The 18,106-nt window shown below is 29.8% G+C and overlaps 1 protein-coding gene and 1 long non-coding RNA gene across 3 annotated transcripts; both read left to right on the top strand.

Moving 5' to 3' along the window:
• The first annotated feature begins 752 nt into the window (after positions 1-752).
• LOC119667035 lies at positions 753-5,744 on the top strand. Its single transcript, XM_038076315.1, has 3 exons — positions 753-1,236; positions 1,364-1,507; positions 4,671-5,744. The coding sequence occupies exons 1-3, from the start codon at positions 766-768 to the stop codon at positions 5,328-5,330; spliced, it is 1,275 nt and encodes a 424-aa protein (XP_037932243.1). The 5' UTR covers positions 753-765; the 3' UTR covers positions 5,331-5,744.
• A 3,697-nt stretch (positions 5,745-9,441) lies between these two features.
• Positions 9,442-12,164, top strand: LOC119673784. Of its 2 annotated transcripts, none has more exons than XR_005252178.1 (6): positions 9,442-9,537; positions 9,672-9,767; positions 9,832-9,873; positions 10,907-10,999; positions 11,511-11,723; positions 11,806-12,164. It is a non-coding gene; the product is annotated as an uncharacterized LOC119673784 (long non-coding RNA). The 2 variants fall into 2 exon arrangements; XR_005252177.1 differs by having other exon boundaries at positions 11,511-11,734.
• Positions 12,165-18,106: the final 5,942 nt, after the last annotated feature.

Here is an 18,106-nt window from a genome sequence, read left to right as displayed (position 1 = left end):
TATACTTTCTAAACGATTTTAATAATAAATATCTTTTAGAATGTTTACGTATTTTTAAAATATTATGTGTAATTTGATAAAAGCATTTCATGCAATTTTTGTTTCAAATAATGATTATTATAAAAAAATTTTAAATTTATTGCCACTTTAATTTTAAAAAAAATTAAAAAAAATTAAATTTAGAAAATTTTTAAAAAATTATAAGATAATTATTAATGTCTATAATTTTAGGAATATAATAGAAGGAATATTTGGGAATATAATTTATATATAATAAAGTTAGAAATTTCTTTATAGTTGGGGAAAAATATTATATCTTTCTGACTGAATATCACGATTCTGTGAATGATCCCACAGTGGAATGCTTGGATGTAGCCAAAAGTAGGGAACTAGTATTGTTAATTTATATTCTGTTTTCCTATATTTAATGAAATATTTTATATATAAGTATATAAGTTTTTATTTTGTATGTATATGTAGGCTTGAATAATTTATTATTTACACAAATAAATTAAAAAAAATTTTTTATTTTTCTTTTATTTATATATATGTATGTAACGAAATATTTTTAATATAATTTATTTTCAATAACTATTTATTTAGTTTGCATAACCATATCAACTATTTAATCACACAAATAAATTATTAATGTTTTTTTTAATTTTTTTAATTTTAGGCGGTTGCATAAATAGCGCAACCCAAAACACTAACAAAACGGCTAAAGTAAATAATTTGAGATTGCTCAACGATTCCACACGTTTTTGCATGAGCAATAATACCAGCAGCAGCCAATGCAGCAGCAACTGCATTAACTTGAACGTGTGGTATTGTCGTCGTAAGTGCAACGACGTCAGCAACAATAACAGCAACAAGATAAGCACCCAACGCCCCTTAACACTTTTGCTAATGACAATGACTATAATGTTGCTAACACAAATGCCCCAGAGCAGCTCAGCCGCTGTATTAAGAGAAGAAAATTCTTCTTCACTGACCAGTTCGGTGGAAGAATCAGCGTCGGCATGGGCAGCAGAAGAGGACTTATTGCCCCAACACTTTCCAGATTTGCAGCTCGACAGTGGAGTTCGTAAACGTATTCGTCTACGTAAGCGAGAAAATAATAAATATTTTCAAAATGATTTGGATGTAAATTCAACAACTTTGGAATGGGAGAATCCATGCAATGGCGTTTATGACCCAACTGAGGAACCACTCAAAAGACAAGCACCAATGTGTATTGTAAGTATAGAAATCAAATATAATTATGTACGCTATTTTCTGTTACTTATACTATGTGTAACTTTCTTTCGCTTTTATCATTATATGATTATGATTATTATTAATATTTTTTTTTTTTAATTTATAGTACTTAAATCAGCTTCGAGAAAGCGTTCAGAATAATTTATCCCTTAACGAAACATTGAAGGAAATTGACATCAGCGAAGCCTATATGTGGAGGATGCACAGCGCGAGGTACAAGTTTCTGCCGAAATTAAAGCAAAACTCAGACGTAAGTTTCACTTAGAAAACTTTAAAAATAATATCAAGTCAATACATATATATATATAAATATTCCACATACCAGCATTTGACACACTTTTAGCTAATAAATTATTAAGAAAAATATTTAGAAAACCACTTAAAAAATAATATGCCAATGACAAATAAAAAAAAAATTGGAAAAAATATTACAAACATATTCGTACATTGAAAAATATATATGAAAAATATTTATGAAAAATAGTTGAAAATTAATAAAAATTTGCATATAAACGCAACTAAAAATGCCTGAAAACCTAAAAACTCTCATCGTGATTAATTTCAACTTTAGACACTTGACTAATTTTACATGCGGCGGAATTTTTATGCTGCAAAATCATAAAATTGACAAACTAATCTGTCAAATCGGCATTTAAACATCGCCATTCAGCATGCAACCGTGCAACTGTGCAACTGTGCAGCAAGAAGCATCAAGCATAAGTGCAACTATGCAACTATGCAACATCTTCCTGTTACTGGCAACAGCCAGTATGAGTGTAAGTGCCGTAAGCGATGTCGTTGCAACCGCAATGCATACCATGACAATTGGGACAATTGCACTTGACCAGCGGCTAACTTGACGTGACACATTCGCTCATGTGATAAATAATGCAGCTGTGCGCCCTCAAGTGCTTTGACTTCAACTGCCAACGCTGAACACTGCAGTGAAGATGCACTGTGCGTCAAATTGAAACTCAATAGAAACTCTCCGCTATGCTCTGCTCTTGCTACTCGATCCATTCACTCCATCATGCATACATATATATTGTTGCAAAGTTATCTTTTAAAACTATTAACATCAGTGATGCTCTGAAGCGATCTATGTTGTCTACAGTTGCAGTTATGGCACATAAAATAGGCTTTCCAAGTTGTTAGCACTTCTTATATTTTAATGTGATTATGTGAACTTATTAAGTTTCATGATAGAAATGTATTAATTCAAGTATCTTCGTGAGCTTCTGATTACTGCTTAAGTCAGATTTCTGAGCGTTAGGAAGCTGACAAGTGCTTCCTAACGCTCTTCTCTCCTTTGATTTCTATCCGCCTTTTCACTTCTACTTCCATTGCTTTTAAGTTGCTGTATGCTATATATTATTTATGTTAGTTTCAGATTTTGTATATATACAAGTATCATATAAAAATTAAATATTTTGAAAAACACGTTTTCATTTTCCAGTAATGAATTCCCAGTTGTAGAATTGAAGTAGTTTAGTGAATTACGTACTATCTTTTTGATTTACATCAAACTTCCAATAATTGCTGTTACCTCTTATAGACACTTATCTTTATAGTGTTATTATCTAGAATACTTTTTTATAACCTCAGTGCTTAGAATGGGGCGTTTACTGTCTGTCTGAGTGAATAAGAAGGTATGCGAAGAAAATTGTGTAACATAAGTGTGTCAGGGCTAGAAATATAGTTTCTTAATAGTATTAAGAAAAAAATTGATTTAAATTTACAATCTCTAAAAGTTCTGATTTAGTTAAATAATTCTTTTGATTATAAAATAATTGCAATGGAAAACTTTCAATATTCAAGCTCAATTAAACCCAAAATGTATGATTTTTTAAATATATATAAAACAACTACATAAAGTGTTCACTATATGATTAAATATATATATTAGGGGTATTACTTCAGCGGCCAATATATAGCACTTAAATTTTACTTAACTTTAGTGTGCATTGAACACGACCTCAAAATATTAAATTATTATATTTAATGTTACATAACTTAATTCTACTGGGCTTAAGGTCTATGTCTAACACTTAAGTGTTACTTATCCTTAGTGTGCACTGAAAACTGGGCCTCATACTATTATATTTTTATATATCAATTTGTTGAACTTAACTTCATCAGGCTGAACAGTTAAGTGTTACTTAACCTCAAAGTGCATTGAAACCTGGGCCTCACACTATTACATATATCTGTATTAAATTAATTTCGCCGCACTTAAGGTCGTTTATTTAACAAAATTAAAAGTTAATTAAAACAAACTTATCACATATATTGTTAAATTTATTCTTATTCCTTTCAAAGAGTTGTCGAGCTACCAGGCAAGCCCACTTTAGTGTGTTTTTTTTATTTTCTTTTGTTAAAAAATTTTCAATATTTTATATTTATTTTTTATATATCAGTAAAAATTTTCGTACTCGTTGCTTCAAATTAGTTGCAGTATTACCACTACCCTAGTATTTAGATTCAAGTTTGAATATAAGTTGAAGTTTAATCAATATTATTAAAGAACTCCATAAATTAGTATAAACAATAACGAAAGAGAGAGAAATTCTTTAAAAAAATTAAAACTATTTAAAATCTTGAACCGTCTTCCATTCTTCATCTTGATGTTCATCTCATATGTGGTATAGGTTGATATACAACATTAACCTTAATGCAAATGTCCACATCAAACATGAACGCAAGTGCATCACACTTTCAACAAGTCAATTAAAAAATTATACTTAACTTTACTTAAAAAGACAACAACAAACAACAAAGAAAGTAAACACTAAACACTGCAGCTGAAAGTTCGCTGGCTGGCATAATACCACACCACAGTAGGTCCAAGCAGAGCAGAGTAGAGCAACAGCATTAACGCACGTTGCACGTACCAAAAAAAGTTGTGCGTTAACTTGACAATCACCGCCCTCAGGGCATGAATGCGCATACGAAGTTCAAATATACAAAAACATAAAAGCAAAAACAAAAACAAAATGAAAAAAACACCGGCAAAACAAAAACAAAAGCACAGCCATTTTTAAGCGAACCACGCTTAGCTGGGTTAAAAACCCTTCTTATTTCCATTGCATGCTTTGTCTTGTTGCGCATTGCTTGCTTGGCATGAAACCAGTTCTTCGCAGGCACTGTCAATGCGCTGCACTCGGCACTTGGCAGTCGGTGCTGTTGCTGGTGCTGGTGCTGGTGCTGTGCTTGCCAAGCTAAGAATTAACAGCGTAATTTGCATAAGAGCTGCTGCGGTTTGAAGTTGCAGTTGTGTGTGTCAGTGTATGGTCATATCATGTAATAAAAATCAATATGTAAACTATATTTTATATATAATAAATCAATCAAAAATCGCCAAGCACTTAATGTAATTTATATTAATAACATATTATTTAAAATTTTATTTTTAGATCGTTTTAAAACGTTGGTACCGCAACATGCAAAACTATGTGGCCGCCTTTGCCTACCTGGGACGTACGCAATACAAATACGATAAAGTGAAACATAACCAAATCAAGGAAACCACAAAGGAGCTGAACGTTCTATTCCTTAGCGCACAGGAACTGTTATGTGAAATTGAGACCACAATCAATTCCTCCTATCCACAAAAGAAAAGCGCCATGTTGACTTCAGTTAGTCGAGCACAAATGAATAAGAGACTAAACTTCCTTACACGAATCTACGAAATGCATGAGAAAAATGATCCCAATGTTGTTGATCTATTGTTGACCAAACATCACTACTTTGAGTATCTAGATCAAATGGTTAATATTCTCAGCCGCATTGGAAGTAATGAAGAATGTCAACTACAACATAATTCGAAGCGTGCAAATAAATTGAAAATACATTTACTTTTGGATAGTGGTAGCGCCAGTTCGAGTGAAAGTGCAAGTGTAAGTACAATGGCGAAAGATAGCATTGAGCATATCGGAAAGGATGGTAAACATAGAAAAAATCAATCCAACAGAAGTGGCAGCAGTGGTAATAGTAATAAGAGTGGCAGAAATAGCAGTGCACAAGGTGGCAATAGACGTAAGAAGCATCGTCATGTGCAAAAACAAAGTGCTTAAATATCCAATCTGCAGTTAAATAAGTTTTGCCTACTGCAATTCTTGGAGTTAGGAAATTACGAAATAGTATTACTAAAATAAGTCATTTAATCAATACATGCCATATTTGATTCCATTTAAAATAAGCAAAAAAGTACGACAGTTCCTATGTTTAAAATTATCGTCTATTGCATATGCACAGATATCGACGCCTACAGTTCGGTTCCAAGCGCGGTCAGATCTGCGTTTTAGAGCCACTCGTTGAGTTCGACTAACACGTGGCATTCATCAGTCCCAAAAGGGACTATACCAGCAGATCTCTCAGGGTTATCGCAATAACAACATCAACAACAACGCCTACTATTCATGAAGGAGTTGAAGGAGTGATAATAAACGTTAACCATAGACTAATTAACTTAATTAAAATTTAATATTATTGCGCGAAAAGAATTTACTAATTTAATTTAATTACGAACGATTTTATAATTTTAAAATTAATTTATATTTATTTATTTTTTGAATGGCAAGCAAATTAAATTAGGATTTTCTATTAAGATAATCTATAATATTTTATTTTGTTCAATGTTACCACACTTGTCATTCGTTAGTATTATTTATATACACCACAATTGTTATGGTGTGGTGAATATGCTGCTCTTCCATATCTTGTCATTACTTATATTATTAATTAACCAACAAATTTAACTTTTTGTTTAAACCAAAAGTATTAATTTTTGTTAAAGTATTTGTTAAATCAATGTACTTAATTATTTTTATTGTTTTTATGCAATTATTTAATAGTATTACACAATTAATTTATTATTCCATTTTCTACTATTTATACATCACTGAATAATTTATTTATTTTTATTACATACAAAATTTCCATTAAACTGTGATTTAAGTGTTAAGATAATTAATTGTAAATAATTTAAGAATGAGACTAGTGAGATAATAGTAAATAACTATGTATGTATTTATAAATGAAAATATTAATAAACTATTAAAAAAGCAAATAAAATTTAATTTAATTTAAATTAAAAACAAAATGGTTTTTATTTTATTTTTTGAGTTCATTAAAGATTATTTTAATAATTATAATGACATATTCAAGACATATTAAAATAATTTAAATATATTAGAGTAGATATAGAGTATATTTCTCCACTGCTACCACATACGCTTTGTTATAGTTTCCACCTTGGGAGGTAGCAAGATCTATCTAACACCTCTGCTGTTTTTTTGGCCACAGCTCCCAGTTGAGAAATGCAACTTCACATCCACTGAAAGTAATAAATACATTTTATACTTCCGCAACCCTTGCTTTTAACTACAACCACTGAGATACTTTTATTAGAAGGGTCAACCTCTTATACATAGACATGGCAGCCAAAGCTGTGGGTTCTAACCCCATAGTGCTAGATTTACACCTCCGGTCGGGTGTCACAAGGAAAACTCACTCACTATCATCCTTACTCCAAACAGTATCGAGTGGTGCCTAGTGAATTCTAAACGTCTCTTACAACAAGCATGCCTTACCTCTAGAATATACTCAAACACAATCTTGGGTGAAGCTAAACGCCTTTCTTTTCTTAGTTTGAAAATTCTAGTGTCTTTTAGAAACAAATTGTTGTCATTTAAATAGTACAACCCGTATTAGAATTCTATTTGTAATCGAGATATTTCAGCGCAAACTTAATCAGGTAAACTTAATCAGGGCCTCTTAATCCTTGAGCCTCTTTTTTGTATGTATTATTTTTATCAGAAATTCTTTTAAGACAAGTCATCGCCTTATCACTTCTACTTTTACCAACCACATAGCCATTCTGTAAAATTTGGCCAGCAAAATAACGTTCAGAAATTAATAATTAAACATCCAGCCTTGTGATGTTCTCTCTTAAGACTAGTATTTTACTATCAATTACACTGAAAAGCGCTCCAATACTCCAAGCAGATAGTGTCAATTTTTTAGGGACTCACTAGAAAAGCTCACTTTATTTCCTTTGTACAATTAACGAAGTATTATATAGAATATATCATCACTGTGCTTACCTGAGTCATGTATTTACTAATTTCATCCAATCTGAACTACTTTATATTGACTTTAACCGGTTATAACAGTAATTAGATTTATCATTTTGGTACAAATATAACACAGTAATAATATTAAAATTTTGAAAATAGTAATGTATCACACGTCGTTAGTACCTCCCGGAAAATTTGAACAACGGTCACTTCAGTAATCTTATTTCTCGATATTACTCACTGCTGTTATGAATTGTGTTCAATTGTAGTTTGCGATCTTCAGACTTAGAATCAATAGTTTTAAATTTAGAATTCCTTGAAAAACGTGACTTATTTTAATATTAATTATCACATAATACCAAAAATAATCAACGGAAGGCCTACCATAAATGTTAATTACCAGATAATTTAATCAAGTGCCGTCTCTCTATTAGAATTTTTCCACTTCGTTATCATCAACCGAGCTTGTGAGGTTGTGTGGAACAACTTGACGAGCCTCCGTTGCCACCAGTATGGAATTAGTGTTATCAATTAATTGTTTTTTTTTTACGAGATCTTATCTGCGATCTAAATATTTGAACACTCGTGACTATAAAAGCAAGTCACGTAAACATTGCTAATTCCCAGTGCAATGTTTTTATGAAATTCGCTGAAATACTCGTTCTGTTTTTGAGATATCGGATGGGTACACACTTTTCTAGTGGGCGTTGATAACTCAACGAATTGGAATTTATTCGTGGATATTGACTTGAGAAAATAATTAAATAAGTGAGGAGAGAAGTGTGTTGGTTCTAATATTAATAACAATTAATTAAATATTATTTTACAGATGAAGAGTCGTCGACCTCAATAGACAGTATTCCCAATATGATATCTAATATTTATTTCTAATACGGAATAAATAAATCATTAGTAGGCAAAGACTGTTATCTCAAAAATTTTTTAAAATTTTGAAATTTGCTTTTTTCTTTTTGAAATGCATCGTGAATAATTAAAGACAAAAAAGCCATTTGAAGAACTCAAACTGATCGACTATGGACTCAAGGGTCTTACCAACAAATATTTAAATTTTTTATATTGTCGTCGAAATACCATGGTATGTCAAAATACCTTACCCATCAAGCTCGGGATCCCATAAACTGAAAACAAGCGTATATGTTTTCATAGACGATATATGACAACAGTAATCTTTATAATAGAAGAAAGATCAAGAAACCTTACAATACATATGATTGCTGAGTTTCTCGAAATATTGCAGCTTCAAAACAGTGGTAAGGTATATGTGCTGTGATTGAATAAGTAATCAATTTGATGTTAGAGCATTTAAGAAGTTGTTTATAAAGCAATTTGTTGCTCTCGTATATTGTAATAGTCTCTACTTGGTCGGAAGAAGGTTCGAGAAGTTATAGGATATGAATTAGACATCCCATTCAGTTTAATATTATTTTTGATTTGTTGGTTCCTAGTAATTAATGAGTGAAGTATTTGATTCCATTGTTCTCGAAGAAAATGGCTATAGGGATTATAGTCAGATGAAAGTGGATACATTTATAATGGCGATTATACAATATATATTGGATTTTGATCCAATAACATCTTGATTTAATATATATCTCTCTTTATAAGATATGTAGAATTTTGATATGTGCTGCTTAGTTCTTCTTTCTAAGAGGAATGGCATCCATATTTGGCTGTTTGCAGGTACCTAACCAACGGAAAGCTGGAGAAACTTGGAAGTTTGAAATCCTAAATTGAATCGGAAGATTATTTTTATATATATGTATATAACAATTCAATCCTGATTACTTTCTGATATAAAATGTTTTTTCTAATTACTGAAATTATCCCACCACCCCAACGAATTTATTTTCTGGCTACGAGGCTAGCTGTTATTCTTAATTTTTATTTATTAAAACAATAGTTTAAGAAGATTTTATATCTTAAAAAAATTTTACATTATATCAATTATCATTTTTTATTAAACAAATTTTAATTTAGAGTAGTTGGCTTTGAATTGAACAAAAAAATGTTGAGGTAAAATAAAATGTATTGTATTTCATAAATAAATATATTTTCGAATAGAAAACTTCAAAAATTTCTTCTTGTTAACTTTTTTGGAATTTTATCAAAATTAAAAAAGAAATGTCAAAATTTGCATTTATTTTACATACAAAACAACACACACTACATTTACTAAGAATTGGTAAGTTAACAAAAGTTGCTTATTAATTAATTAAGCAAATTTTAAAAAAAGTGTCACTTTATTTAATAATTATTAATTATAAATTAAAATAATTAACATTATTAACAAAAGTATTTTTTCCATATTTTTTACAGAAAATATTTTAATAAGAAACGATATATTTAATAAATAATATAGTCAAATTTAGTTAGTAACTTAATATTTAGGAGTAATACGTATTACCATAAAAAGTAAGTAAATATATTGTGTATTTACATATATAAATATCTAATGACCCTTTCATATATTTATAAGATCCATGTACGAGATCGATACTACTTCCCAGTGCACGTATTGGTGAGTATCCTACTACATATATATAGATATATAACATACAATATATATTTTATATATTTTACATAACATCGTTGTAAACTTTGTTGCTGATAACCTTTAATATATGATAGACTGATTATTGCTGACTTTATCGACAGATAAGTAGCAAGATAAGTATTTAAACCACTTGACAAAAATTTCGAAGTAGGTGCAGAATCGCAATTTCTAGAGATATTACACAATAGATCTCTAGGTCGTAGTAAAAATCCATTAAACTCCAATAATTTTGTAAAGAAAATCAAATCCGAAGTAATAATCTGGATTCACGAAGATTGCACAAATGCTATTTAGGTCACAGTGCATTATCTCCTAACTTATAACATTAATATCCAAGGACTACATCATTACAATTAACAATTTACTAATAGAAAATACAAGTACCGGACGTACTTGATATAATCACAATCATGTATTCAATTTGCTTTTGCTCTGATTTGTTTCCGTGAACATAAGTTGAGAATGTACAAGATTTTTAAAACATATACACATATTTTTAGATACACTTATCATATTTCTATTCGAAATAAAATTTTATCATACCAGATAAAATTTAGAATGATATGTAGTTCCTTAAAATATTCCATATAAATAAACAGCTGATTTTTGAAGTGTATTATCTTACTCGTCTAATCATGGCATATAAAATATATGGCCCATATTTCGTTATAATGCGAATATATACATATTAACTTATATAAGTTGTGATCGAAGTTTTAAATCAATCCATAGACTTATGACACATTATTATTAAAGTGAAATGCTTGTGATACCTTCGACAATGACATATAAATAGACATATTTATCCTTCCTTCGTTAAAATGACATGTAGTAGACATATTCTTTTGAATTCTCCATTAAGAAGAATAGTTAGAATAGTTATTAGGATCATAAGTGAGAAGATATTGAAGCACCTCTTTGGTACTCTTTTCTTCTTTGTGCGTACATAATTTACATAAAAATGTGTTTATTTAAATATTTCTATATTCTTCCACAGACGTCTTTCAATATGTGTTATAAATCATTTAAGAAATTTCGTGAAATTACGATGTGTTTATCCAATTTTTAAATTACAATTATTAAAAACTCGGTAAGTCAATAAATTCTTATTTTTAATGTTACATAAAAACTGGAATAGAAAGTAATGAAATTGTTATGATATCCCAAAACAAAGCTACTTAAGTATGGATGATGATTCGTTGATTCGTGAAACGGGAAGGTGACCCATCTTTAATATTTACATATAAGAAGTTTTTTTTTCTGGGTGCATGAAATCATTTAACCCTTTTTAGCCAATATTAAAACTGGATCATTTCCCTTATATAACAATTTCAGTTCCTAGAAGCAAAGACTAACCTTTCAAATTTCTTTTACAACTATTCCAGTTTCTTGGATGAAGAATTAACCTTCCATATATATATATATATATATATATATATAGATCGCTTTACACAGGACACTGTGAATTTAAGTGTCTACAGAAGTTGTAGACCTCCTAATTAAACGATTGTTCATTCAATATTTTTAATATTATTATTAAATTAATAATATTTAATAATAATAATAAGGTAACATTCATTTATTTCTACTAACAAAACTAGGACATAACTATAACGGACGTGACTACATACCGAATTTAACTAAATCACGGCTCTTAAAGAAGTTAAACAATAGAACCGAAAATATACTTTACTTGCTTCGACATTTATCTCATCTTTGAAAAAGGATTCCCAATGAAACCTTCATGTGATGATAAGTTCTTTGGAACGTTGTTGTTGTATACGGTTTACAGGTGCTGACAACCATATATGAGGGTAATACTTGAGTACGAAAAGTGATCTAAGATACTATAAACAAAATCAATTGAGTTAAAACTTTACTTGTAAAAATTTCTAGGTATTTTACACTTCACATTGCCAGTTTGTTGGAAGAGAGACTCGGACTGGTAGTACCTGCTTCTTAGGATGTCATCGAATTCAGAGACGGAGTCAATAGAAAGTTTCGCAGCAATGTATGGATTTTTCTACCAAATTTTTTAATAGAAGAGTTGAGATGAAAGTAAGAGGGGTTCAAATTTCGTAAAAGTCTTATTATTGATTGACCCTTGAAAACTTCTGATGAACAGAAAAACTCTTACTTTAATTGTGTCTCAAAATTGTCTCCTTCAGTTCAACTGTAGAAGATGAACTTCTTAACGATATATTGAGTCGTTACATTTTTTGTCAAAATAAAATTTAAAGTTTTGACAAATTGGATTTTGTTTGTATTTGAAATTAAGCATAAATATTTTTACTAGTAACATTACTACTGAAAATTATTGTATAGAATCCACCATTAAACCACCATGAATAGAGGTATTTATTATAAAATGTTTTCTGGATATTCTCAACTGCTGAATCTGAGAATGGATGATTTTCATATGTTCATTATTATGTTGCTGGATTTGCAAAAGAAAAGCTATATTAATAATTTCACAAAAATCTACGGGAACATTAAATAAGTATAACCTCTGGAAATATATACATAACATTATATAATTCACATATGTTATTGTAGAATATGGTATATATCAAACAATATTATTTACATCAGGTATTAAAAAGATTCTCATAACTCATTTTTGTGTTGATATATCCTTTTTCTCAATTATGTTGCAAATCAATAATTAAATAAACAAAATTTCAATTTCCAATTTCTCTTGCCTTGAGTTATTATTATCGAATTATTTACGTTGAATTATTATCATTGAATTAATATTATTATTCACTCAAATGATTGTTTCGCATACAAACATATTATTTTCTACAGCACATAAAACAGCATTGAATTGTTTTTATTTGTGTTTGCAACACTTTCTCTTGTGATCTTTAAAAAATTCAGATAACTTAATTTAAATGTATACCATTGTATATATTATACAATAAAATACAAATACAAATAAAATAGTAATCCAATTATAAACGACAGAAAATACCTTCTGCTCAAAAAGTACTCGGATTTTGTAAATAAAACAAATTTAAATTTATTTCAAATTTAATTTATCTCCTTTAAAATATGCTCCTTCTGAAGCGATACACATATGGCAACGCTTAACCCAATCTTCCATACACTTTTCGTAGTCCCGTGAAGGTATAGCTTTTAATTCCTTCAACGAATTCTCTTTTACCGATTCAATCGACTCAAAACGCTTAACACGAAGGGGGCAATTTGAGTTTCGGGAACAGGAAAAGTTGCACGGATCCAGATCTGAGGAATATGGTTCCTGAGCGATGATAGTGGTGCCGTGTTTACTTAAGGGGTAGTTAACAAACAATAAAATCCGGATACTTTTTGAGCAGAAGGTACATTGTAAGCGGTAGAATATCAATTTAAGGCGAAGACAAAAAGACGACAGGTTAAGTTCTGTCTGTAAAAATAAACTTAACATTCTCAATGTTAAAATAGTTAACATTTAAAAGTCAGATTAACTTTCACTTACAGATAAGCGTAAATACAATTGTTCTATTAATATATCCCTGTACATATTCTGTTTGAGGGTTCTGTTAATTAACATAAACATTAAAATTGTATTCACAATATACATAACATACAATTTATTTCAGAGTTCACAGTTATCTTAACATAATGTTCCTGTTCACAACAAATATTTCAATGCTATTATTTAGCCATTCACAATAAATAATGAAGCATTTTCTGTTACTTGCGTCAGATGGCGCTCTGCGGTATTTATCATATACTTAAACCTTTTTTGTTTTATGCACTTTGCTATCGTCAGTTAGTGCTTGACATTTAATATTTAATAGTGAATAAATAAGAAAATATGAAAGTAATTTGTTTAATACTACTAATTTTAACTAATAATATCAATAGTTCTAATTTTAACGAATGATAAAATTAATAGTAGTTATTTTAACTATAAATAAAAATAATAGTATTAATATTAAATATTAATAGTTCTTAGATAGTAACGATATTATTATTATTTATTATATTGTCACATGTGCGGCATAAATATACATAAATTTATGTAAAATTACAGTAATAACATAGATTATGTTACTAACTTAACATAAATACATTTGTTAACATATTAATCCTTCAGAAATGGACTTATGATTTTATACATATGAGTAAGTTTATACCATAATTATAACTGAAATACCTTTATTTGCTTATTGACTAAGAATGAAAAGTAAAGTTCTAATGGGAATGTTCTTTCTTGCTTATCATATTTAGATTTTTTATATTCAACTGCTTCTTCGTTCCACCTTGTGCTTTTGTTGCATTAAAGCTTTGGACAGCTTTTGAAACCATTCGTTATCCTTTCTCAACAAATAATCATAGAAAATAGGGAAAATTACTTCAGCGGATAAGAAAACCATAAAAAATAGATAAATTAGTTTTATATTTAAGGACTATAAATCACGTTGTGTTGATTTTTATTTATCTCTTAAAACTGTGATAGATAATTTTAATCTTATCCTATTTATCCTTAACCATATAAGACTTCAAGATATTATGTGGAGAAATGCAAATTGGTTCAGTGGATAAAATATTGCATATTGATGATACTAAAATGTTAATAAGAAACTTTTGTTTGAAATAAAATAGAGCAAAAGCTTTCATTTAGACTACATAGTTTGTAAGAAGAACATATAATATAAACAAGATAAACTTGTAAGTAAAGTAGTTTAATTCGAAGTCAAAAAGAATTTACGATCATATTTCAACAAATAAAATTGTCACATGTCGGGCATTTAAAATCAACAAAACACCAATTCATCCATTAAAAGTCACTGTATGGTATAGTGTGTGGTCTGAAAATTCAATAGATCCGGGCTTTTTTTAAAAACGACAAAGCTCTGACCCAAAACTCTCAAGTGAAATGTCTGTAGTCTTGTGTAGCAATAAGATTTTGTTTGGAATAAAGATGAATATTGGATAATAGAAAAAGGATTTGAGATTTTTTTCTTACTAGTTGGTGTTGGGACTATGTCTATGTCTACCAAGATAAATCCGATTATATCAGACGAACATGTATTTGAAAGGTGACATTTCAGGCTACATTTTTTTGTGAAAGCACCTCTGTAATTCGTCGCTCTTGTAAAACGTTATATTAATTTAAAAATATCTTTCAAGCACATGATAATTTGGAATTATTTACAAAAAAAAAGGATTCAAAAATATGCTTGTGTACCACATTAACTAACGCAAAAAATTATTAATTGATTAAATTACCATCAATCAAACTCCGCTAAAAGGCAACGGTTTTGACCTATTTCTAAACAGAATCATTACAGATGATAGAGAAAGGATTGAATATGAGAATATTCAATGTAAGTTATCATTGGCAAAGGATGGTGGCTATCTACAAACGACTTCAAAGCCTGGATTGACAGTTAACTGAGTTGAGTGTTTGTTAAGATTGGAAGGGAATTGTCTATTACGATCTGCCCTAGCCTGGTATTACTGTTGAATCTGACCTCTTTGCACAGAATTCGACTCCTTCAAAAAGCAATCAAATAAAAGCGCCTAGAATTGGCCAACAAAAGGGAGTTTTGACATAGCCTGACGTGGTTATGATGGCCATAGGAGCTAATAGGCGAAGCATAGTTGTTAAATCAGCAAAACATTTTAAATAAAATTTAAGTTTTTAAAAATAATTATTTTAATTATTCTATAAAAGTTTTAAATTCAGATTTCATAAGAAATTTGTAATTTATTCCAATACATTAGTATTACAACCTCTCTTATTTAAAGAATTGAAGAAGGATTTACTAAAAATAGAAATATTGTGAAAATTTTTTCTTTAGTCCAAAAGTCCAAAGTTATCGCATATTCTGGAAATTTAAATAATTTTAAACAAATTTTGCTGAAACGAACTTTTCAACTTAAACTGGAAACTTTGAACATTTATTTTGATGTCACAAGCAAATTGACAAAATGTGGTACATTCCCGGAAACATTAGAATAAATGAACTCGTAAATTAAACAATACAAACGACACTTGTACGTATTTGTTAGGAAGTTTTAAGTCGAAGTGGAATAACAACAGAAATTCATACTTTAAACTTAAAGGGCTTCCACTTTTAAGCACTTCACCTTTTTCAAATAACTGTAGTGAGTGATGAGCATTTATTGGTTTTCTTGATGAAAATATTGATAAATTATTAATGAGAAGAAGTACATATGTAACCTATGGCTAATATGTGGAAATAGTACATTAAAAGGATATTCTGTAATAAATAATTTGTGGAAGACTTATATGTCTTCTGTTATTTGTAGAACACTTAAAGAGATTTAACTGCTGTGTAGTTTGCACTAGATTAAAAAATAATATGCATAACTATCAGTTTTAATGACAATATGAAATTCAGCAGGATTAAAATAATATTAAAAGTGTAGCTTAAAAATTTTTTATAAATTATCTGTTATATCAGATTTTAATCTACATAGATAATTTTTAATATATTAATATTTAAATAGGTTAGGTTAGGTTCGGAAGACGCGTGCTGACAGTTGTCAGCACTTTCACTCGGAGGCATATATTGGCTATTGTGATGCCCTCAAAAAAATTTTGCCGGGCGAGGAGAGTAGCTAGTCTTTGTTATCCTTGTTAAACCATTTGGTTTTCCAGATGAAGTTGAGGAGATCCGTTAAATTTGCTTTCGTTATCTCTTCCAAGTCTGAAGTCCTGGACAGAGAAACAGGAAGTGGTTGATAGATTGATAGAATGGAGTAGTGCTAAAGGTCAACTTCACTTCAGTGACCAATTCATATGAAATTCAGCTTAAACTATTTTAAAAACGAAGCTTGGGATGTTCTTAAATAGAAGGTCCTGTACTTGACTAAAGGCAAACGCATATTTCATTCTCGGATCTACACATAAAATCTTTTAGGTCGCAGTGCATGCACAGTCTATCTATGATAGTTTTCGTTCCATAAGAGTTAATCATATTATTTGAAGATAATACTACATTTCTTAGAATTGTTTTAACTCTAAAACAATGAGTGTCTCTACGGGTTGCTTAAATGAGATCACTAGATTTGTTTTCTATTTGAGGGCGGTCAACCTATACACAGATATGTGAGTATAGTAGGTCTATCCCAGTTTCTATTTAACTGTTCTACAAAAGAAGAATTTGGTTATCGCCAAAATGCTAGATAACTAGATGACTGGAACGTTAATCCTTCCTGGAACTGCCAACGATATGGTGTATGAGTAACAAACGTCATTTAATATTAACCATGCCTTAAATTGATTTTATCAAAAACTTTCTTATGCTATTCAAATTAAATTTACTTTATAAACCAAAAATTATATTTATTTTAACAAAACAAAAAAAAAAAGCTGAAAAATAGTAAAAAAAATCTATTGAAGCACAACTTTACAGGACTTTGAGTGCAAATTTACGACAGTTTAAAGTGATTTTCAATGAATCACCGCTGTGTGTGCTGCAATTGAAATGATTGCCTGTCATCGAGCGGCACAAGCTTGCAGCAGTTGGAAAGCAAACAACCTGACAAGGATTTGGATTGTGTGCAGTGCTAATACTGATTTTATTGGCTCCCATCGAGTGCGAATGTGTTGGACGTGGCTTACACGTTGACATGCCATTACGACAATGCAAGACACGAAAGCACCGAGGCACCGAGCCAGCTTGGAGTTGCATTGAGCACGTTAATGCTGTTGGTGATACAGGTAAGTGCATTTGTTGGGATTAGCTGGGATTTGTATTTGACATAGGAGGATTCAAATAATACAATTTAAAGAAGAGTTTTTAAAAAGTACTGTAGTATTGCGAAATATGTTGAAATGCTTTGTAGAGTTGTGAAAAGCAATTGATTGCAAAATGTCAAAGTTTACGAATTATCATTGCTTAATTGCTATTTAAAATAATTAATTGTGTATTTGAAATGCTCCATTAAGTTACAAATCACAATTGAAAACAACTGTAAGTGATAACTGGAATTATTTTTATTATTTATTATTTCATTTGTCAGTTTCATGTCACTAAATTAATATATTCTTTGAAATATACCAATAAAATCTTTAGATACAGATGCTAAGGCAAATATGGATCTAGTGATGACAGTCCCATCTGCCTTTACATAGCTCAGAAACATTTGGTATCTTAACTTCTCGTTAAAAACAATGAAGACCCATCTATTTAAGCTCAATATGTAGTGAGTGCTT

Source organism: Teleopsis dalmanni, chromosome 1, assembly GCF_002237135.1.
Source record: "Teleopsis dalmanni isolate 2A chromosome 1, ASM223713v2, whole genome shotgun sequence".
Lineage (NCBI taxonomy): Eukaryota > Metazoa > Arthropoda > Insecta > Diptera > Diopsidae > Teleopsis > Teleopsis dalmanni.
The sequence above is the reverse complement of the archived record's forward strand: the minus strand, read 5'-3'. Positions and strand labels throughout refer to the sequence as shown.